Source organism: Bos taurus, chromosome 12, assembly GCF_002263795.3.
Source record: "Bos taurus isolate L1 Dominette 01449 registration number 42190680 breed Hereford chromosome 12, ARS-UCD2.0, whole genome shotgun sequence".
Taxonomy (NCBI): Eukaryota; Metazoa; Chordata; class Mammalia; order Artiodactyla; family Bovidae; genus Bos; species Bos taurus.
The window spans coordinates 75,756,489-75,775,445 of NC_037339.1; the positions used below are offsets into that span (position 1 = coordinate 75,756,489).

The 18,957-nt window shown below is 44.9% G+C and overlaps 1 protein-coding gene across 27 annotated transcripts in view; it reads right to left on the reverse strand.

Moving 5' to 3' along the window:
• The window catches only part of DOCK9 (dedicator of cytokinesis 9), a 323,976-nt gene that overhangs the window by 74,926 nt on the left and 230,093 nt on the right, over window positions 1–18,957 (reverse strand). For 8 of the 27 annotated variants that reach the window (XR_009496611.1, XM_059892120.1, XM_059892121.1 and 5 more), the window contains exons 37-42: window positions 17,445–17,492; window positions 15,482–15,595; window positions 14,720–14,856; window positions 7,611–7,726; window positions 717–854; window positions 413–595 (exon numbers count right to left, since the gene is read on the reverse strand). Coding sequence is in view for 26 of the 27 variants with exons in the window: in XM_059892120.1 (XP_059748103.1) it covers window positions 413–595; window positions 717–854; window positions 7,611–7,726; window positions 14,720–14,856; window positions 15,482–15,595; window positions 17,445–17,492 (736 nt within the window). In the remaining variant the exon portion in view is untranslated. Of the gene's footprint in view, window positions 1–412; window positions 596–716; window positions 855–7,610; window positions 7,727–14,102; window positions 14,147–14,719; window positions 14,857–15,481; window positions 15,596–17,444; window positions 17,493–18,957 lie in introns of all 27 variants that reach the window. The other 19 variants (XM_059892127.1, XM_059892130.1, XM_024999978.2 and 16 more) reach the window with 3 other exon arrangements.

Genomic DNA, 18,957 nt, shown 5'->3' on the forward strand with positions numbered 1-18,957 from the left:
ACAGGACGGGGAATTTGGCGCATTTTAACTCTGGAGAAATGGCAGGTGTGTCGACAGATGGACGACAGAAAGGGACTACTTTGGGCTCTCTGTGTCTTACCTGAGATGTTTACTGCGAGGAATCCTCTCATAGGTTCTGTACGTCCTAACTCAGCCTAATTTCAGTCAGTCCAGAACTGACTCAATACTTAAATGTCAATTTACCAACAGAGACACATCCTGGGCCCAAATCGTACAACGTGGAGGAGGAAATTAACCAAACCAGTAAATGTGACATTTGAGCTTTCTGTCTTGCTGCCAGACCGTTCAGAACTCACACTGAGGTAACTTGGTAAACGTCGACATGCACGGCCTTCCTGCGGAAGCAGAATCCCACAGGGCACACGTGTCCTGAAAGCTAAAGCGCACGCACCTGCAGGTGGGTCCGGACAAAGGACTTCTTGCCGCTGTAGTCGAAGTTGTTCCGCATCAGGAAGTACAGCAGCTGGGAGGCCTCGGTCCTGATGGAGCTCAGCTTGGAGTTGCAGCACTTGAGGGTCTCGTAGCACAGGGCCGCACACATATCCGCTCTCCCCTCGTAGAACGTCGAGGGGAACTAGATGGACACGAGGAAGCAAATGGGCCCAGAGAGGTTAGTTAGCGCCCCCTTCAGCCCCGGGGGGACAGAGGAGAACAGGTGACAATCGAGGACGACCTCCCCTGATGACACCACGTACCTTATAGATCAGTGACCTTAAGGCGGTGAAGACGTGTTTTAAAGCCGTTTCAGACTGATGTTTTTGAAGAAAACACAGGTAGACGTCAAAAACTTTCTTCATGAGGGGATTATGTCCATGGTCAGCCAGGAGCTGGTTCTTAAAATACAGGAGAAGAGCCTGGTCAGTGAGACATGCCAGACATCGCTAACAGGTTTCATATAACTGCCAGCCTCAAAGGTTACATTTTCCAGGTACTAGGACAACTTATAATTTAAACAAGCTTGCCAGAAACCTTCTAGGAGAGCACAGAAGTCTCCTGTAGGACAAATAAGCTTATCAATAAATTTATGCTTTTATTACTAAGGGAGGGACTAATTTTAAAAGTTGACAGCAAACGGTGATACGGTTTAAAGGACCACAGTATCTCAGTATTGACTGGGCTTCATTTATTGACTTATTTTTATTGTGCCCAGCAACTGATACACAGGTAAGGTTTGTGACACCTCAGTTCCAGCAGAGAAGAGTCGTTACAGGTATCGGCTAATGAACGGGCTGGAAAAGTACTGAAGTGAGGTCTATGAAACAGATACCCTATCAGTGACGGCTGGGTTTTCTCGCCCACCGCAGGCTCTCAGGCACTCTGTGAAGCCATGCGTCACCCACCAGGCAGTCTGGTGAGGGCAAAAACGCCCAGGCCTTGGTCAGGCACTGTTTCTCAGGTGTGCTTTCCAGGTGGCACTAATGGTAAAAAACCTGCCTGCCAAAGCAGGAGACTTAAAAGACGTGGGTTCGATCCCTGGGTTGGGAAGATACCCTGGAGAAAGGCATGGCAACACACTCCAGTAGTCTTGTCTGGAGAATCACATGGAGAGAGGAGCCTGGCAGGTTATGGTCCACAGGGTCACAAAGAATTGGACACGACTGAAGTGACTTAGCACACACTCCTGTGTATGGATTTGCAGGTAAACCAAGCCTTGTCCTTTTCATCCCTGAAACAGTGACCCTAAAACTGAGCTGCTGTGAAGACTTGAGGTCAAGTATAAGAAGTATCTGGGCTTCTCTGGTGGCTCAGACTGTAAAGAGTCTGCCTGCAGTGCAGAAGACCTGGGTTTGATCCCTGGGTTGGGAAGATCCCCTGGAGTAGGGCATGGCAACCCACTCCACTATTCTTGCCTGGAGAATCCCCATGGACAAAGAAGCCTGGCAGGCTACAGTCCATGGGGTTGCAAACAGTTGGACATGACTGAGCGGCTAAGCACACATAGGGAGTATTTGATCCACCCTCTGATTTGTTCGGTAAGTGGCAAGAGGGCCACCACTAATTTCTTCTCTTTGTTTTTCATGATTTCCTCCCACCAGCAGCAAATCCACACTGATTCAACACCGCGGAAGCCTGGCTGGCTAAAACACCCAAAGCTTGTTGAACATGTACAGTAGACAGACGTGTTGCCCAGCTAGAGACCAGCATGTAGCCACGACACGTGTGTGACACTGGAGACCTGCCTCTTCAAATACAGACAGGCCCATCAAGACAAAGGCGTGCTTTTGGGAGAATGCGTACATTTTGCAAAAGTAGGCAAAAATGACTGTCATTAAAAAAAAAAAAAAAAGTCCAGAGGCCAGTACCTGAAACCAATCTTATAATTCAGTGAAATGAGCAGAAATGACTTATGTCTGGCCAGTTCTGTTGCAGAGCAAATTACAGCTGAAATAATAGTTTTGAAATTCACCTCATCTTATTGTTGGAGAAAAAGTTTAACTCAAGGAGTAAGTTTTGTTTTTATAGGTCCAGTGACTCACAGGTGTATTCACAGCTGGTGGACACCTGGAATCCTGTGATCTTTATATCATGTAATACTGAGATACAGCATTGAATTCCATTGTGTGAAAGAGAAACAATTTAATGAGCAGAAAATGTGACTTAATTAACTGAATATGATGTAATTCTCAACCACAAGCAGCTGTTCACCAACTAGAAAAAACAAACAAAAAAAGAGGCTGCTTTCAGTGTTCGGGGAACTGCTTACACACTTTGCTGTTTGTGAGCAGTGCTCTTCCCTGGAGCCGCAGCCCTTCCTCATTACAGCTGGAGGAAGGTTTGCGTGAATCTGGATGTGAGCTTTTATCTTCTCAGCACTCTTCTGGGAGAGATGGTTCGTACAAAAATGGCGAAGACCTCTGGTCTTGTTCTGAACTGGCCTGTCTTCAAGTTCTTACCACTGGAGTTAAACTTCCTTTCTCTCTCCTCTGGTCAAGGTTTTTGCTTCCCATTTTTAGGATTTAGTCTTCCTGGGCTCTGATCGCAAAAGTTGCTTGAAGAACGGAGTAAAAACTCACACCAAGATATACATAACTGCTCATTTAAAGGGGTGAAGGGCCTTTCATCCTGAATACACCCCAGTTTACCAGGTACCTTCCTATTTTCTTCTGTTTGTGTGTCTCTTTCTTTCTCATTAGAAAGTAACAGATACTAAACATAAAAATCTTTGAACATTCAGAAAGACCCAGAGAAGGGGGGAGAAAAGGCAAAACAAAAATCACCTTCATTTTTCCATTTATAAATAGCCACAGATAACAATGGAGGATCTCATTTCTACCTTTATCTCCTTATAGATGTTACTGAAGATGGGAGAATTTCATTGAGAAAATTAGACGAGATGTTAGAACAATAAGAAAGGCATGACGCATTTCTAGCAATAAGGTGGAGCAGAGGTTACAAACAGTTCTCAGGAATTGTCTGATGTGGATTCAAGTTTGTTGTCACACAGCCTCCTCAGAGAAATGGGCCTTTCAGAGAACGAACATGCAGTATCAGGAATTTCTAAAGAGCCATGAACAGGATAACAATTTAAACCTTGAATACCAAAATGAGATATCTGGAACTGTGTTATTTAAGACAGCTCCGTTCTTCCTAGGCATATAGCTTTATTTTCGTTTAAACACTGATTATAAACATCTAGTTTAGAGAAGAGCTGTCTCTGTTACATAGGCTCGTCAGTCGCCGAGACAACCTGAACCCCAGGCTCACGGCTGTGTAAAGCAGACCCCAGTCTCCCTAGCTGACCCCCGCTGTCCGTGTGCTCCCCACCCTGGCCATGCACCGCAATCCTTCTCAGCATGACCTGGTTCCCACCATGCACCTCAAATCAAGAAAAGGCACCATGTGGAATTGCTTAAAATACGTTTTTGGATTAAATTTGTAAGTATATTGAAAGTATTATCAACTATTTAAAGGTTATCATTGGTTTGCAAGTGAAAGTTGCTCAGTCGTGTCTGACTCTGATCCCATGGACTGTAACCTGCCAGGCTCCTCTGTCTGTGGAATTCTCCAGACAAGGATACGGGAGTAGGTTGCCATGCCCTTTTCCAGGGGATCTTCCTAGCATTGGTTTGGGACTGTATTAACAGACATTTTAAAACAGTCAGAGAAGTGGTGTATTTTTCTGCATATAACTACCCTGGTTTACAAAACACATCTTTTTATGAATTAGATAACCCATGTGAAAGTGCCCACACAGTGCCAGCATCTAGTCGGTGCTTGCTCATTTCCTTTTTTCTGTCTGGGAGGTCATTCAACTACCTCGACACTCACCCAGCTTAGTTCCTTTCCCCCTCCACCCCTCTGCCCCATGCACACGACTGACTTAGCAGGGAAGAAGGGCTTGACATGTCACTTCTCATCCTCAATGTCCTCACCTGTAAAAGGGAGAAGAAGCTCTATGGGCTAGGCTATAGTGAGGACTGACGCTGAAGACAGAAGGCAGTAAACAGCAGGAAGCTAATATAATAATAAACTGGGATTCAGGGCTTAAATCTTTTCAAACATTTCCTCTCATTTAGAATGTGATTTCTTGATTGCCTTCGGCAACTTATGAGATGTGGTCATTTAAGAGGCTCAGTAAAGATGGGGATCCATTTGTCGAAGATGACTATCTGCAAACAATTATGTCAGCTAACTCAATGTAATACTTTAATTTTTCTGATAGGCTCTGCGTGATGCTTCAGCTGAATAAATATATACATAGGAAGATCCCAGGGCCTGCTACACCAGTGGGCCTTGTGGATCTAGGCTGGGTACTACTGCGAATCTACTGCTTGCCACGACATCCTTTAAGGCGATAAGATTCGCCCATCTTCCCATTTTTTAATGGGTGTGTATATGTGTTGAGCTTTAAACAAAGATTTTTGCAGAGAGGCATACAGACCTTGATAGAGGCCACCTCAGCCCAAAAATTCAACCTTGCCTGTGTGTCTGAGGAATCAGATCCTTTACTTTGAGGACCAGGAAGGCATGAGCACAGCGGAAAGTGCTTACTGCTAAACTAGAGTCAACATTTGAGCTCCTGCTGCGTGCCAAACACAGGGTAGATGTTTCTGGGTACTTCATATCAATTCCCGACACAGTAGGCATAACTGGCATGTTCTAGGGAAGGAAATCGGGGCCCACAGATGTCAAGGAGACCTGCCCAAGGCCTAACGTCTGGCTAACGGTGTGGCTGGGGCTTGAAGCCCACAGTGTTTCTGTACAACGGCCTGATCCCACGTGTCCTGGAGCCCGGTCTGTATCAGCAGAGTGCTCGGCCCTTCCAGGGGTCATCTTGCTGTAACGTACAACAGCCTGGGAGGCAGATCCTACTTTTTCAGTCTTACAAATGAGATTATCTTAGGTCTGGAGACATGAAGTGATTTTTTTCAAAGATGGTCCCCCAACAAACGTCACAATCAGTCATCAATCAGAGACCATCAGATGTTGTTTCTCTCGAGTCAGAACCTGTTAGTTAATTTAACAGTGGTCAGACACTGGAGACCTGGGAACCTTGACCAAGGCTCTTCTTTCATATGAAGCAGGTGATTTAAAGGAGGCTGAGGATGCACTGCAGGCTGTGCAGTAGTATGGAAACCGTCACTGACCTCACGACATTCCCAGACCACACCTGTGCTGCGTGTGCGCTCACCTGCCTGTGGGGCCAGACCACACCTACTGGGCAGCCCTGGGGCTTCCTGCTCATTTACACGCTGGGGCCCAGGAGACAGAGGAAGAAAGCGTCCCAACTGCTCTTCTGACCTTACAGATGCATCTGAGCTTATCAGCTAGCATGGATACATATGCACGGGGCAAATATATTACAAATTTCACTGCCTACTTACATAAGAACTGTTACTTAAAAATCTCCAAAAGAAAACAGAAAGAGGCTCAAAATGTGGTTCTAGTACAGCAGTGGTCCTCAGCCGTACTGTTTACGTCTCACTCCCAGGGTTGGATTCGGTCAGGCAGGACCCAAGAACCTGCACCTCTAACAAAGCTTCAGGGCCTGCAGCTGCCGCCAGCTGGGGGCCCACAACCGAGAACCGCTGGGGTCAGGCTCCACATAAGACACGGCTGCCCCCATCCTCATCCTAGGGATTCACCATTTCCTCATCTCTCGGCGGGGTTCCTAGTGATGACACTTCCTGGGGACATGGGTAGCAAGAACGCTAAGAGCAATGGTAAATTATAATAAAGCCATGTGATGGCCAGTAACTATCTTTACTCTGTGTAATAACGGAATGTGCTTCACAAGAAGACGAGTACAGAATGCCTTTGGATATGTTTCCCAAATTGCCTTGCAAATAAACATGCTGTTTTCATATTCAGAGAATATTAATACTAACTCAGTCTCCCTGAAAACCTAAGCAGTTACTGAGCAAGAATGGGAAGGGGTAGGTCCCCAAAAACGAGAGTGGCTGAAGAGACTGTCTTTACCTGTGCGAATGTGACTCACTACAACTTAAAGATAAGACCAAGACCACTTTTTATTCTCTATGCCTGAAATGTTTTCTATCACTTAACTTAGTAACAGATAAAAAAAATTGAAAATGTGAACGTGTTTTTACGTATTGCTCCTCTACCTATGGGCTGCCCAGGTGGCTCGGTGGTCAAGAATCCACCTGCTAATGCAGGAGAAGTGGGTTTGATCCCTGGGTTGGGGAGATCCTCTGGAGTAGGAAATGGCAACCCATTCCAGTATTCTTGCCTGGAAAATACCATGAGCAGAGGAGCCCAGCAGGCTACAATCCATGGGACAGCAAAGAATTGGACAAAACTGAGCACACACCTCTACATATAAACATTTAATTTTAATTGCTACCACATTTGGATATGTTTAAAGACAGTGAAGGCAGAAATGCCTGATTAGGCTCCTGTATTTATCATCCTTGAGGGCAGAGCAAAGCCACGTTCCTGGTAAATGCTTTCATCTGGCCAAGGGTTAACCTCGCCAAAGCCTGTGTCCACCAGTTGCAAGCAGGCAGCACACTCTGACCGGTTCAGTTCAGTTCAGTCGCTCAGTCGTGTCCGACTCTTTGCGACCCCATGAATCACAACACGCCAGGCCTCCCTGTCCATCACCAACTCCCGGAGTTCACTCAAACTCATGTCTATCGAGTCGGTGATGCCATCCAGCCATCTCATTCTCTGTTGTCCCCTTCTCCTCCTGCCCCCAATCCCTCCCAGCATCAGAGTCTCTTCTAATGAGTCAACTCTTCGCATGAGGTGGCCAAAGTACTGGAATTTCAGCTTTAGCATCATTCCTTCCAAAGAACGCCCAGGACTGATCTCCTTTAGAATGGACTGGTTGGATCTCCTTGCAGTCCAAGGGACTCTCAAGAGTCTTCTCCAACACCACAGTTCTATTAGCATCAATTCTTCGGCGCTCAGCTTAGAGTTAAGCTGTACTATATTTCAGGGAATTGGGGTCATTAACTGTGGAATGCTTTTGCTAAAGGAATTTAAGGATTAATGGCTTCCTTACAGGGGCAAAAGCAGTTGCTGCAGTAAAACTGCAACATTAAGAAGTTCTTGCTGATTCAGCTAAATAAGCAAAAAATGAGTTTCAGAAAGGCTCTGACCATGAACAGCTGTTCAATACAAACCTTAAACGCCAGTGTGAAGAGAGAGAGGGTGTCCAGCGCCGTCAGGCACACCTCAGTAGCAATATTGGCTTCAAGTAATGACTGGTGGAGAACGTCAGCGTCCGAGTGGCCATAGCCTGCATGGGTCATAACACAAGGTCACTGTCGGCAACTGCAGAGCGCAAGCTGGCGGACAGTATAGTCACAGTCAACTTTTGATTATTTTCAGAAGGCTTCCTTCAGGGCCTTATCTCCCTGTTGGCCTTTTTTTGGTGGGTGGGGAAAAGGGGGTACTAATAATGTTTCCATTCCATTATGACTCTTTTCCCACTCTGGACGGGGAGTAACAGCAACAAGCATGCGTTGTGCACTTGCTATGTGCCAGCCACAATTCTGTGAACTTTACATGGATCATCTCATTAATCCCTCGGTAGCCCTGTGAAGTGTGTACACTTATTAAACCCATTCTGCAGGTAAGGAAATGGAAGCACAGAAGGGCTAAAACTTGTCTTAAGTCACACAGCTGGTAAACAGGGGAGCCAGGACTGCTACTTGGACTGGAGTTCACTCAATTGAGCCACTTGTCTGAGTTGTTAAGGATGGGGGTGGGGGGGTGGGGGAATGAAGGAGGCTGAGCTCTCTGAAGCTTCCATACAGAGGCAGCAGCTTAATTGGAAAGGGAAGGAAAATGAGCTGAGGGTCAGGTTGCTGGTCAATGAATCCAGCTCGGCCCCTTACTAGCTGTGTGACCTTGGGCAAGTTATGTGACCCCTTTCTACCTCAGTTTCCTCATCTGTAGAATGGGGATAACAGTACCTGCCCTCAAAGGGTTGTGGTGGCCATTAAATTAGTTAATGGTTGTGAAGCTCATGGAATAGTGCCTGGCACATGGTGAATGCTACGGATGTCTCAAGCCAATAACATAAAGATTTGTTTTATCAGCTAGAATCATGAATGATAACCAAGAGTTGACTGTACTGCTAATAGTATTCTACTTGCTTTAATAAAAAGCATGAAAGCCACTATGACTGAAAGAAATGTTTAAGAAAAAGAAGAGACTTGAAGAAACATAATTTAAACACAAACTGATATCTTCTGTATGTGGCTGTAAAATCCATTTAGTACTGATATAAATGTAGTTTGACATATAACTTGAGATATTAAATTATGAAATGGTAATGCATTAGCAGAAATATATATAGGGATGCAAAGATGTTATGGTATTGATCTAGATTACAAAGAAAGATGGTAATATAATAAAACATCATGTAATGCCTTTCTCCAAGGAGCAAAACCAATCAACATTTACTATGTAGGTAATTTTCTTAATACTCCAGAGAGGAGGACATTTTGTACACAGATCAGGAAAATGAAGTACAGAAAGCCTAAAGAGTTTTCTGGAGGCCAGTAATGGGGAAAAAAACCCCAGAAACTACACTCCAAGTTCCTTATCCAGGTCACTGTATCATAATCTCCATTATAAAGATAAAGTAACTAGCATGATGTTTTTCTGACTTTAATAAATGTCAGAGAGTCTTGAAAGGCTACACAAGCTTCTAAGTTGCTTTTTAAAGTATGGCTTAATAAAAACTATTATGTGTTTTCATCCAACTTTGTTTTGCTTTGAAAATGGTTTTATGTATCCTGCCTCATTTTCACACTGCGACAGCGTCATCGTGTCCTTACTGAAGCTACGGAACACATCTGGCCCTAGTACGATGCTACCAGCTCTGTTTCTTTTTATTTCTGCTTTTTGGGGGCCAGAAATCCAGCAGAAAGAAAGATGGACATTTTTGGGGACTAATATTCATTGAACCGCCTTTGTAAGCCAAGGCATCTCTTCATTTGGCAAGGGCTGTTTGGTGAGATACAGAGCCAGCAAAAAGAGGAAAACAAACTGGTGACTATTGTTGCAGTGATCACAAACCAGGGCAAGAGACGACAAAAAAACAAATACAACACCCTTTATCAGACCAACCAAAAACTATCACGCACGTGATATTTTGAGGGCTACCATTTACCCCAGATGAAGCTTTAGAATCTGAGTTAACCTGTAACAAGGCAGTTGCTTCGGTGATGAACTGTAATCTCTGCACAGAATGATCCTTTTCTCTTTCCAGATAAACTGTTGGATAAGTGTATCTGAGTTTGATCATTACAGATGAGATGGTCTACACACCGAAGAACTCCAACAGAGTTTACTTTTATCTAGCTGAATGTCTAGAACGATTCAGGAATTGCAATTTGTGACTGTGTGATTTTTAAAAAAAAACATACATTATCAATGGGCCATGCTAATTAATGACAAAATTTCTCTAAGCTACTATAATACACCACCCATAAGCCATTACACTGGCTATCTAATCTCTTTCAGAATAAGAGTCAAATTCATATAAAATCTTCCTGCCTGTGTCCGATTCATATCAAAGAAGCAGTTCTTTTAGCCACAATTGGTTATAATTTGTTGTTGTTGTTGAGTGGCGCAGTCATGTCCAATTCTTTGCAACCCCATGGACTGCAGCATGCCAGCCTTCCTTGTCCTTCACCAAACTTCTCCTGGAGTTTGCTCAAACTCATGTCCATTGAGTCAGTGATGCCTTCTGCTTCTCTTTAAACCGTTTCGTCTCAAAAATCAGTAGGATTCCTGAGCTAGTGTTCCTGAATCATTCCTGAAAATAAGTAGCAGGATAGGATGCTGTGTGAGTGATACAGATTGACTGGACAATCCACCAACGGACACCCCCATGGGGACAGCCTGTCTTAAGGCCTGGAACAGAGCAGTGTATGAGGGAAGTCTCTAACAGGTGGTCACCGTGTTACTGGGTAACACAGGAAAATCAAACTGAGCTGGCAAACCCAAGAAGGGGTCTTAAGAGACACGGTCATTTCTCAAAGCATCGGTCAGGAACTTTTTAAGGCTGACGAAGAAGATTCTGACCGAGGCCAGTAAGGAGTGCTGTTAACCCTACTGACTTCCACTAGGGGGCAGTGTTGCCTCGGGGCACAGGCACTGAGCGTGGTCATTGAGGAAGGTCAGGGTGGGGAGGTGGAGAAGGCAATGGCACCCCACTCCAGGCAATGGCACCCCACTCCAGTACTCTTGCCTGTAAAATCCCATGGACGGAGGAGCCTGGTGGGCTGCAGTCCATGGGGTCGCTGAGGCTCGGGCATGACTGAGCGACTTTACTTTCACTTTTCACTTTCATGCATTGGAGAAGGAAATGGCAACCCACTCCAGTATTCTTGCCTGGAGAATCCCAGGGACAGAGGAGCCTGGTGGGCTGCCGTCTATGGGGTTGCACAGAGTCAGACGCGACTGAAGTGACTTAGCAGGGTGGGGAGGACTTCCCTGATGTACCATCATCTCTGGCCGGCACGTCAGGGGTCACTTTAGAGACCTTAGGACCCACTGCTCACATGCACACAGTTTCCAGTCTGATGTCACTCAGATACGGAATTTATTCTAAAATCCCACTCAAAGGCTAAGGATGAGACCTTCTCCCCTCTAATGTCAGTTGCTGTGTTTAAACTAACTCTACTCCGTTTTATGCAGTTCTGTTTCCTGAAAATCCCGGTGTAGCAATGCTGACCATACCTATAACTATCCCTGGCCCCCGGCCCCAGCGCACATCAGAGGTGATGTGGTGGGAAGGGCGGAAGCTGATCCACAGCCACTTGCCTTTTCTAAATGTCACAGGACATCTGGGCACATCTAATTCTCTGCAAGGGCTTCCCAGGTGGCTCAGTGGTAAAGAATCCGCCTGCCAATGCAGGAGACGTGGGTTTGATCCCAGGGTTGGGGAGAATCCCTGGAGGAGGAAATGGCATCCCACTCCAGTATTCTTGCCTGGAGAAAGCCATGGACAGAGGAGCCTGGCGGGCTACTAGTCCATGGGGTCATTAAAGAGTCAGGCACAACTTAGTGACTAAACAACAATTCTCTGCAACTTAGTCCAGTGATCTTAAACCATCTCTTATACTGAATTATATGAAATACAGGTTTTCTTCAAGGGTTTTTACCTCTTGACTGGCTTTTCTCCCATTAATCAGTGGGAAATATAGATTATCATTCAAGTGAATTTAATATATTCCTAGAATAATATATAACATTAAATACAGAGTGTTATTTTATTTTGTGAATGTATCACTTATTTGCAAATGTGCTTCACTCAGTTTTCCCCTCGTCACTTGGTTTATATAAAATATCCTCCGGGCACCTACCACTCTCAATTTGTCCTCTGGAATAAGTCTTTTCTACCGATACACAATGAGTACATGTTACAGTAAACAGGTCAATACCTTAATGTTGTAAACATTTTGTTTTTATAAGCCTGGGCAATGACCCATGCAACAAACTCCTATGCTTTGAGTGTTTTTAAAATAGCTAAGCCCATTGGTCACAGTGAAATTGTTACTTTCATTAATTGCTGTAAAAATCCGAGAGTAAGTGCCTGCTAGGGTTATACCTGCAGTAAGTATGGGGTCTCTTCCCTTGTCTTACTGTTAACTGGTGATGGGGAGGGGCAGTCTGGCATGCATTGGCTTAAGTTCTTTGTGGTCCTCTGCTGCCCCCTGCTGGTCATGCTGAGGTCTAACAAAGCCTTTCCTTCTTGAACTAGAGAAAAGAGGAAATGAAAAAATGCCGGTGTCTAAGGGATTCTCAAAGAGTCGGACACGACTGAGCGACTGAACTGAACTGGATTGAAAGGATTCTTTCTATTTTCATCCTTTTCTAAAATAAATCCATTTTAGATTCTGGCATTCCAGCCAAGTCTCTCACATACTGGATATCTGTCATATTGGTTGGCCCAACAGAAGGTACTGTATTTACTGTTAAATAGGAATTTTCTTAAAGACACATATATGGCTACAAATTTCCCATAAAATGCCTAGGTTCCAGATGTAAAAAATCATCTATGTATATATACATATACATGCTCACACACATACACATGTATACATACAGTATACACTCCCTTCTCTCTGGCTTTTGGCTGAGTTGATGACATGGAGCTCAAAGAGCTAATGGAGGCAGGGGCCAAAGCCCCCAAAATACAAAATCAGAATTAGAGACATAAGGGAAGACTGAGTTCCAGGGGAAAATGCGTGGACTACAAGACACTGGAAGCTATCTAGGGTGAGCGGGAATTGCAGGCACACTTTAGAAGGCTAAAATAATCAGCTACACACTGTTGATTGGAAAGGCCAAAGGAGAAGATTTGATTGAGGATGGTGTTGCTGAAAACTGGCTAAAGAAAAACATTCAGGATGAAAAGAGGAGAGAGGCAGGTAGGACGGGGTTCTCTGTGGGCAGCAGGAAGACAGGATGGAAATCAACAACGCTAACAATATGGTCTTTGGCAGCAGAACACAGCCAGCTGTCTCTCTCCTCCAATTCAAGCCACCACCGCAAAGCCCATTTGCAGTGGGAGGAACTGCTGCCCATCTTAGTGGATTAAGGTTATTTATTCATGGGCTGATCATTCCGTTTATTTTTGTCTGTTTTCTATTTTTCCTAAACAATTACCTTGGCAGGCGGGGCCTTGGTCTGCTTAGATTTTTTTTTTAATGCTTTAAAGTGTAAGCATGTATTTCAACTGATAGTGAGATAATCCTTGTGTTAAAAATTTTCTGGGCAAAAGGCAATGTAGCAGGTCCTTCAGAAGAATGGAAATTTGATTTGTGTGCTAAATAGGAAATGAAAACTAAAAATAGTGAAACTCCTTGTTCTGTTTGTTTGAACCTCATGTCTGCAGAGCTGAAAAAGCCCTAACAGAGGTGGATAAATCAAATTCTTACATGTGTTGTACAAGGTACAGCTAAGTATAGAACTGAGAACTAGCATTTGAAGGCTACCGGCTCAGTGTGTGGCAGACTGACATAATATTGATTTAAATTAAGCCTAGAAGTTTATAGAGAGAGACTGTACCCACTACATTTAACTTTGCTGGGGGTGGAAGAGGGGTGGAAGCTGCTGTATTTTGATTTCTCAACCTGAACTATTCTCAATTTAAGGTGTCAGGAATATACTGTCTTGACTCTCAGCCTGTACAAAGAAAGAGGTATGGACATCACAGTTCATGGGATGAATTCTTATGATTAGAAACAATGAGAAGATATTAATGACTATGTATTAAAGATGTTGCTTGGAGTGAGTATAAATAGTTGTCTACATGGCACAGTAACTAGCTAACTCATGCATGGAGCGAGGATGGGACGACTCAGAGACCACACCAGACAGAAATGATCACGTCGAAGTGCTGCAAGGTTGATATAGGTTTCCTGCTTGAAGAAACCCTTAAGAAGATTAAATTTACACTTAGGTTTCTGGAAACAGCACAGGTGCCCTCTGGCAAATGATAAGAGTGAATTAAAGATAATGCTCCTATGTTTTGGCAAAGTCTCTACTGTGAAGTTAGGAAGCCCCAAAGTTAGGAAGGCAAGATGAACGAGAGGTCTCGGTTTGCAAGTGAAGCAGCCTCGTAAGCAGACTTTGACCTGATTAAATCTTACCATTGTCTACAGAAATCCCAAGCACACTTGATATCTTTCTCACACTGAAAACACAGAAAAAGTCACTTTGTTATTGGCTTTTCCACACCCTCACACATTGATTCACGGGCTTTACGGCTTCGCAGCAGTTTAAAGATTAACATATGTTCAGGGCTGGAATGTCAGAATGGGGACGCTGGGTCAACTACACGCATGGCCTCAGGAGGGCCAAAGGAACCTGCCCCAGAGGTTTCTCAGGAGTCACGGAGGGGTGGGGGGCAGTAAATGACGATAAGGTGGCTCCTGGCAATGGCTCAAAATACTGAACTAAAAATATCAGAGGATGTCCCGCTATCATCATCAATTAGGCTGGATTTTGTCTTAAAAGCACCAAGCGGAGCCCGTGGGGCAGAGGGGCTGAGCGTTTGGGTCTGCTGCCGCAGTTGACCCGTCCCACATTGTGTCATTCTCCTCTGAGGAAGGGGACTGCGCGGCGAGCTCCGGGTCCCACTGCTCTGAGCTGGAAGAGAAGGCGAGTCGGTGACGTGGTGTGCGGCGCGGTGGCCGGTGGGGGGCGGCCCCCTCGGGGCTGTCATGTGGGATGGCTGGCTGTTACGATGGTGTGTCATGGGACTTACTGTGGTTAAAAGTGAGAGAGTTATCCAGGCTGCCCAGCGGCTGCAATCTCGCATGCATCATCCCTGTTCTGTTACGGGAAACAGGCAATGTCTGAGACTTTCGATCATGAACTATGGGTCCCAGCCCCTCCTGGTTCCTGCAACACGAGTGAAATGGGATAGGAGCCAAAGTTAGACTTGTTACACTGCGGCGAGATGGGGAGGGGCGTTAGTGAGGCCGGGACACAGCACGGAGGAGACGGGCCACGCACAGACCAAGCGCAGCGGAGCCCGCCTGGGGCCCGGGAGCCAGAGACACACAGGCGGCAGGGGCAGCGCTCGCAGAGTTCAGAGCAAAGCACCTGAAGACGAAGGAGCGAGAACCAGGCCAAAGCAGAGGCCTTTCCAGTGTCGGAAAGCCCTTCAGAGATGCTCCTTTTTAAACAGGTGAGCATCACTCCAGTGTGGTGCCGAAGACCAGCATCTGGACAACGGCCAAAACAGCACGTGCCTTTTCAGATCATACATGTTACTGAAGAGCGGAAACAATTTTATTTTTTTAGTCAAAACAAAGGCATTGGAAGAAAACAGAGGAAAAACATGCAGTGGGACGGATTCGGTGAGGCGGTGTAACACCTTTGATTCTTACCCAGGCAAGGAGGAGAAGAGCCACACCCTTTGTTAGACTTGTCAGCAGCCAAGTGAAGAAAACAGAAAAGTGATCTGGGTTAGCAGTCAAACGGCTGACTTCCTACTGTGTACCATCACCAGAGCAGACGAGACCTGAGCCCAGCGCCGGAGCGACGCCTGTCCCCCGTCCCGCGGCCAACCGGCTCCCTCACTGTGTTACTGTGTGGAGTGCAGCAGGGCATGCATGGAGTCTCATGGGGCAGCATGCTGCTGGGTGATTTCAAAGGGACACAATGAGAAGGTGCGGTGTTCCCAGGACCGGAGCCCCATGGAGGCCAGACACGGACGACTCGGGATCCTGTCCGCATGCAGCAGAGACCACGCACGGTTTCCTATAGACCAGCACGCGGCTCTGCACCAGACCAAGCAACACCGGCCTCCTCCCCCGCCTCTCTATGCTCATTTACTTCCAAGACAGTCCCAGGAAGCATTCTTTTACATGCAAATATATACAGGGTGCTTAGGAAGTCAGAAGATTTTTTCTTAAAAAAAAGGTTAAATTTATAGCCATTGAAAAAAAATCAGTTAATTGTTTCACAAAACCCAATTCCACAACAGTTTGTTGGGGCCGAAATCTTTGGCTTCTCACGTTCACCACGTTTAGCTCTGAGGCATTTTATTCTATTTGCACAACATATTCCAAATGCCATCTTGTGATGTGGGTGACAGTTACTAAAAGAGGGTGAGAAGCTCCCCCAGCACAGTATCTTTCTGCTACAAATATACTGTTTAACCATCTTCACGGGACAAAGTCAAAAGGAATGAAGTTGCCATATAAAGAGGTTATTGCATAAGGACACACTGTATATACTTGCATTTAGGACTCAAAAAACTCAAACGCAAAAATTACTGTTACGATAAAAAAGAAAAAGAGTTGAGATTAGCGGACGTTAAGTGCCACCATGTTTCAATTAAAAATAGTATTAATGGGAGGAAAGCATAATATAGTCTTTCTCAATCTGTTTTTTAAAAGAAAACATACTTTTACTTTTAACACAATTTTGAAAATTTCTCAGATATCTCAAGAAAAGAACAATGTTACCATAAAAGCAAAATCTTGACATTCAGAAAGTCTATTAAAAATCTCTTTCCTATTTCATTGCTGTAAAACAGAATTACAGATAAGCGAAAAACCTCAATGACAACTAAACTTTTAAAGTTTTTCTTAAAACATAAATATGTTTATTTATCATTAAAATTTTAAAACAGTAACAATAGAGAAATAAGACACTTGGACCAAGACTCCACAAATACATTATCACAGGATACACAACACTGAAGAGAACAGACACAGACATGCTGGATGGCGACAGGGCAGGAGGAGGGAAGAGACGCCCTCTGAGGAGATACTGGTGCTGCCAGAGCAGGGGCTGCTCAGCCGCCTGCCAGCAAGGAGTGTCCAGCTCCCCTCCGACTCAGTGCGGAACCAAAGGGCTGGGCATGGGGCAGTGAGGCTCTGTGACGCTCAACAGAGCGCTCTGGTCAGGCGACGACAGGCCACAGACGGCTTGCTCGGGAAGAGCGGAGAAAAGGCTCAGTTGGAGAGATGGTACTGGTGGCAGTCCGAACGGATCGGAGATGGGCTCAAAACCTTCTTTCGTTAAGAAGCAAAGGGGCTGGACTGAGAAGTAGGTGTCTTGGGAGCTGGGAGGTAGAATGGTAAGAAAAAAGAAAAGAAGGACCTTTTGAGAGTGAGATGGGAAGAGAGATCATTTAGGAAGGAAACAGAGGGAGTGAGAAGACACAGCAAGAGGAACAGCGAGAAGAGGAGACAGAACAGAGCGTAGGGAGGGTTTGGAAGGAGCTGCGGCACCAGGCCGCGGAGGAAAAGCTTTCCAAGAGCTTCGCCCGAGACAGAGCGAGCCAGAAGGAACGCGGCAACGCCGGCGAGCGAGGCCGCCAGGTTTCATGGCAGCGATCCAAGGACCCGCCAACTGTCTTCACGGCTGTTTGTGAGAATTCCAACTGCCAATCACCACAGACGACAATTCCCACACTTTCGGGTCCAACTAATACACAGAATGACACAACACGTCACACTAACCCCCCACAGTACCTGGCGATATAGCGCTTCCCCATGTATTGGAACTGGTGCAAGCAGACTCTGTGGATAGGATGAAAGATTATCAGGGGAGGCGACAAAATTACTGGGGATAAAATCACTTCTGACACGTTACTTTATTTAAATGCATTTACAGTAACACGTTCATTCAATAAGCTCTTACCTATATTACTGGCCCCTTACTTCTGGTTTTCAGAAATTCTCTGCAAGGTGCCTTTAAACCCACAGAAAGTGATCAAACTCAAGGCAGGCCCTATGTTGTGCTGCTATCAGAACCGTGGAGGATGGTTTGAGCAACGCAGAACAAAGGCCCAGGAGGGACAGGATTAACTGACTTAGAGCTTGGACACTTACTCTACGTTCGTCTTGGAAGTGAAAACCCCATACGCTGCTCCGAGTTGCTTGTTCATCCTCGTTCAACCTAAGGAGCTTTCTTTTTTCTTTTTTTAACATCATATTTATTCCTTTTAGCAAGACAACATCTCTTCATTTTATGTATTTATTTTGGCTGCACCACGTGGTATATGGGATCTTAGTTCCCCAACCAGGGATCAAACTAGTGCCCCCTGCATCGGGAGTATAGTCTTAACCACGGGACCACCAGGAAAGCCCCTGGAACTTTCTGTTTTGATTCAAGTAAATGGACTGGTCCCTTGCAGACATCAAGTATGTTTGTTGTTGTTGTTGTTTATTTTACTATATCCATAACATTGCTTAAAAAAGGAAGTTCTTCTGGTGGTGAAGCTTATCTCAAATGTGACAACTATTATCTTTGTTAAGTATCAACAAGATATAATATCTCTAATATTATCTATACTAGAGAGGAAATGGCCGTGAATTCATGAATCAAGGCCATTAACTCCAAAATGCACAAAACTCTGACCGTCATGGATTTCCACCCAAATTCATGCAAACACGTGGGGCAGCAAATCATGACCCCAAATAGCAGACATAAAGCTACTTGTGAAAGTCACTCAGTCGTGTCTGACTCTGTGGCCCCATGGACTATACAGTCCATGGAATTCTCCAGGCCAGAATACTGGAATGGGTAGCCTTTCCCTTGTCCAGGAGATCTTCCCAACCCAGGGTTGAACCCAGGTCTTCTGCATTGCAGGCGGATTCTTTACCAGCTGAACCACAAGGGAAGCCCATGATTTAACCAATTACTGTGAACAATCACGGTATTAAATAAATAAGTTCTTAATGCAAAAACAATAATGTGCTTGACTGTGGGTTGCTCCCTGAGACCCTACTGGGTGTTACGGAATATACTCTCTATGAAAATTTTTCAAAAATCCAAAAAATTCTGGATTTGAAAAACCATCTGGCCCCACTGGTTTTGGATAAGGGATTGTGGATCTGTGTTTCTAAAAATAAAAAGCTTAAAGGAAAAAATAGAAACTTAAAGAGATCAAATAATATAGACTGTATTTAAGATTTCACTTTTACTTACTGTATATTTTTAAATTATAGCAATTTTTCTGTCTTAGGTACTGTATCTGCTTAA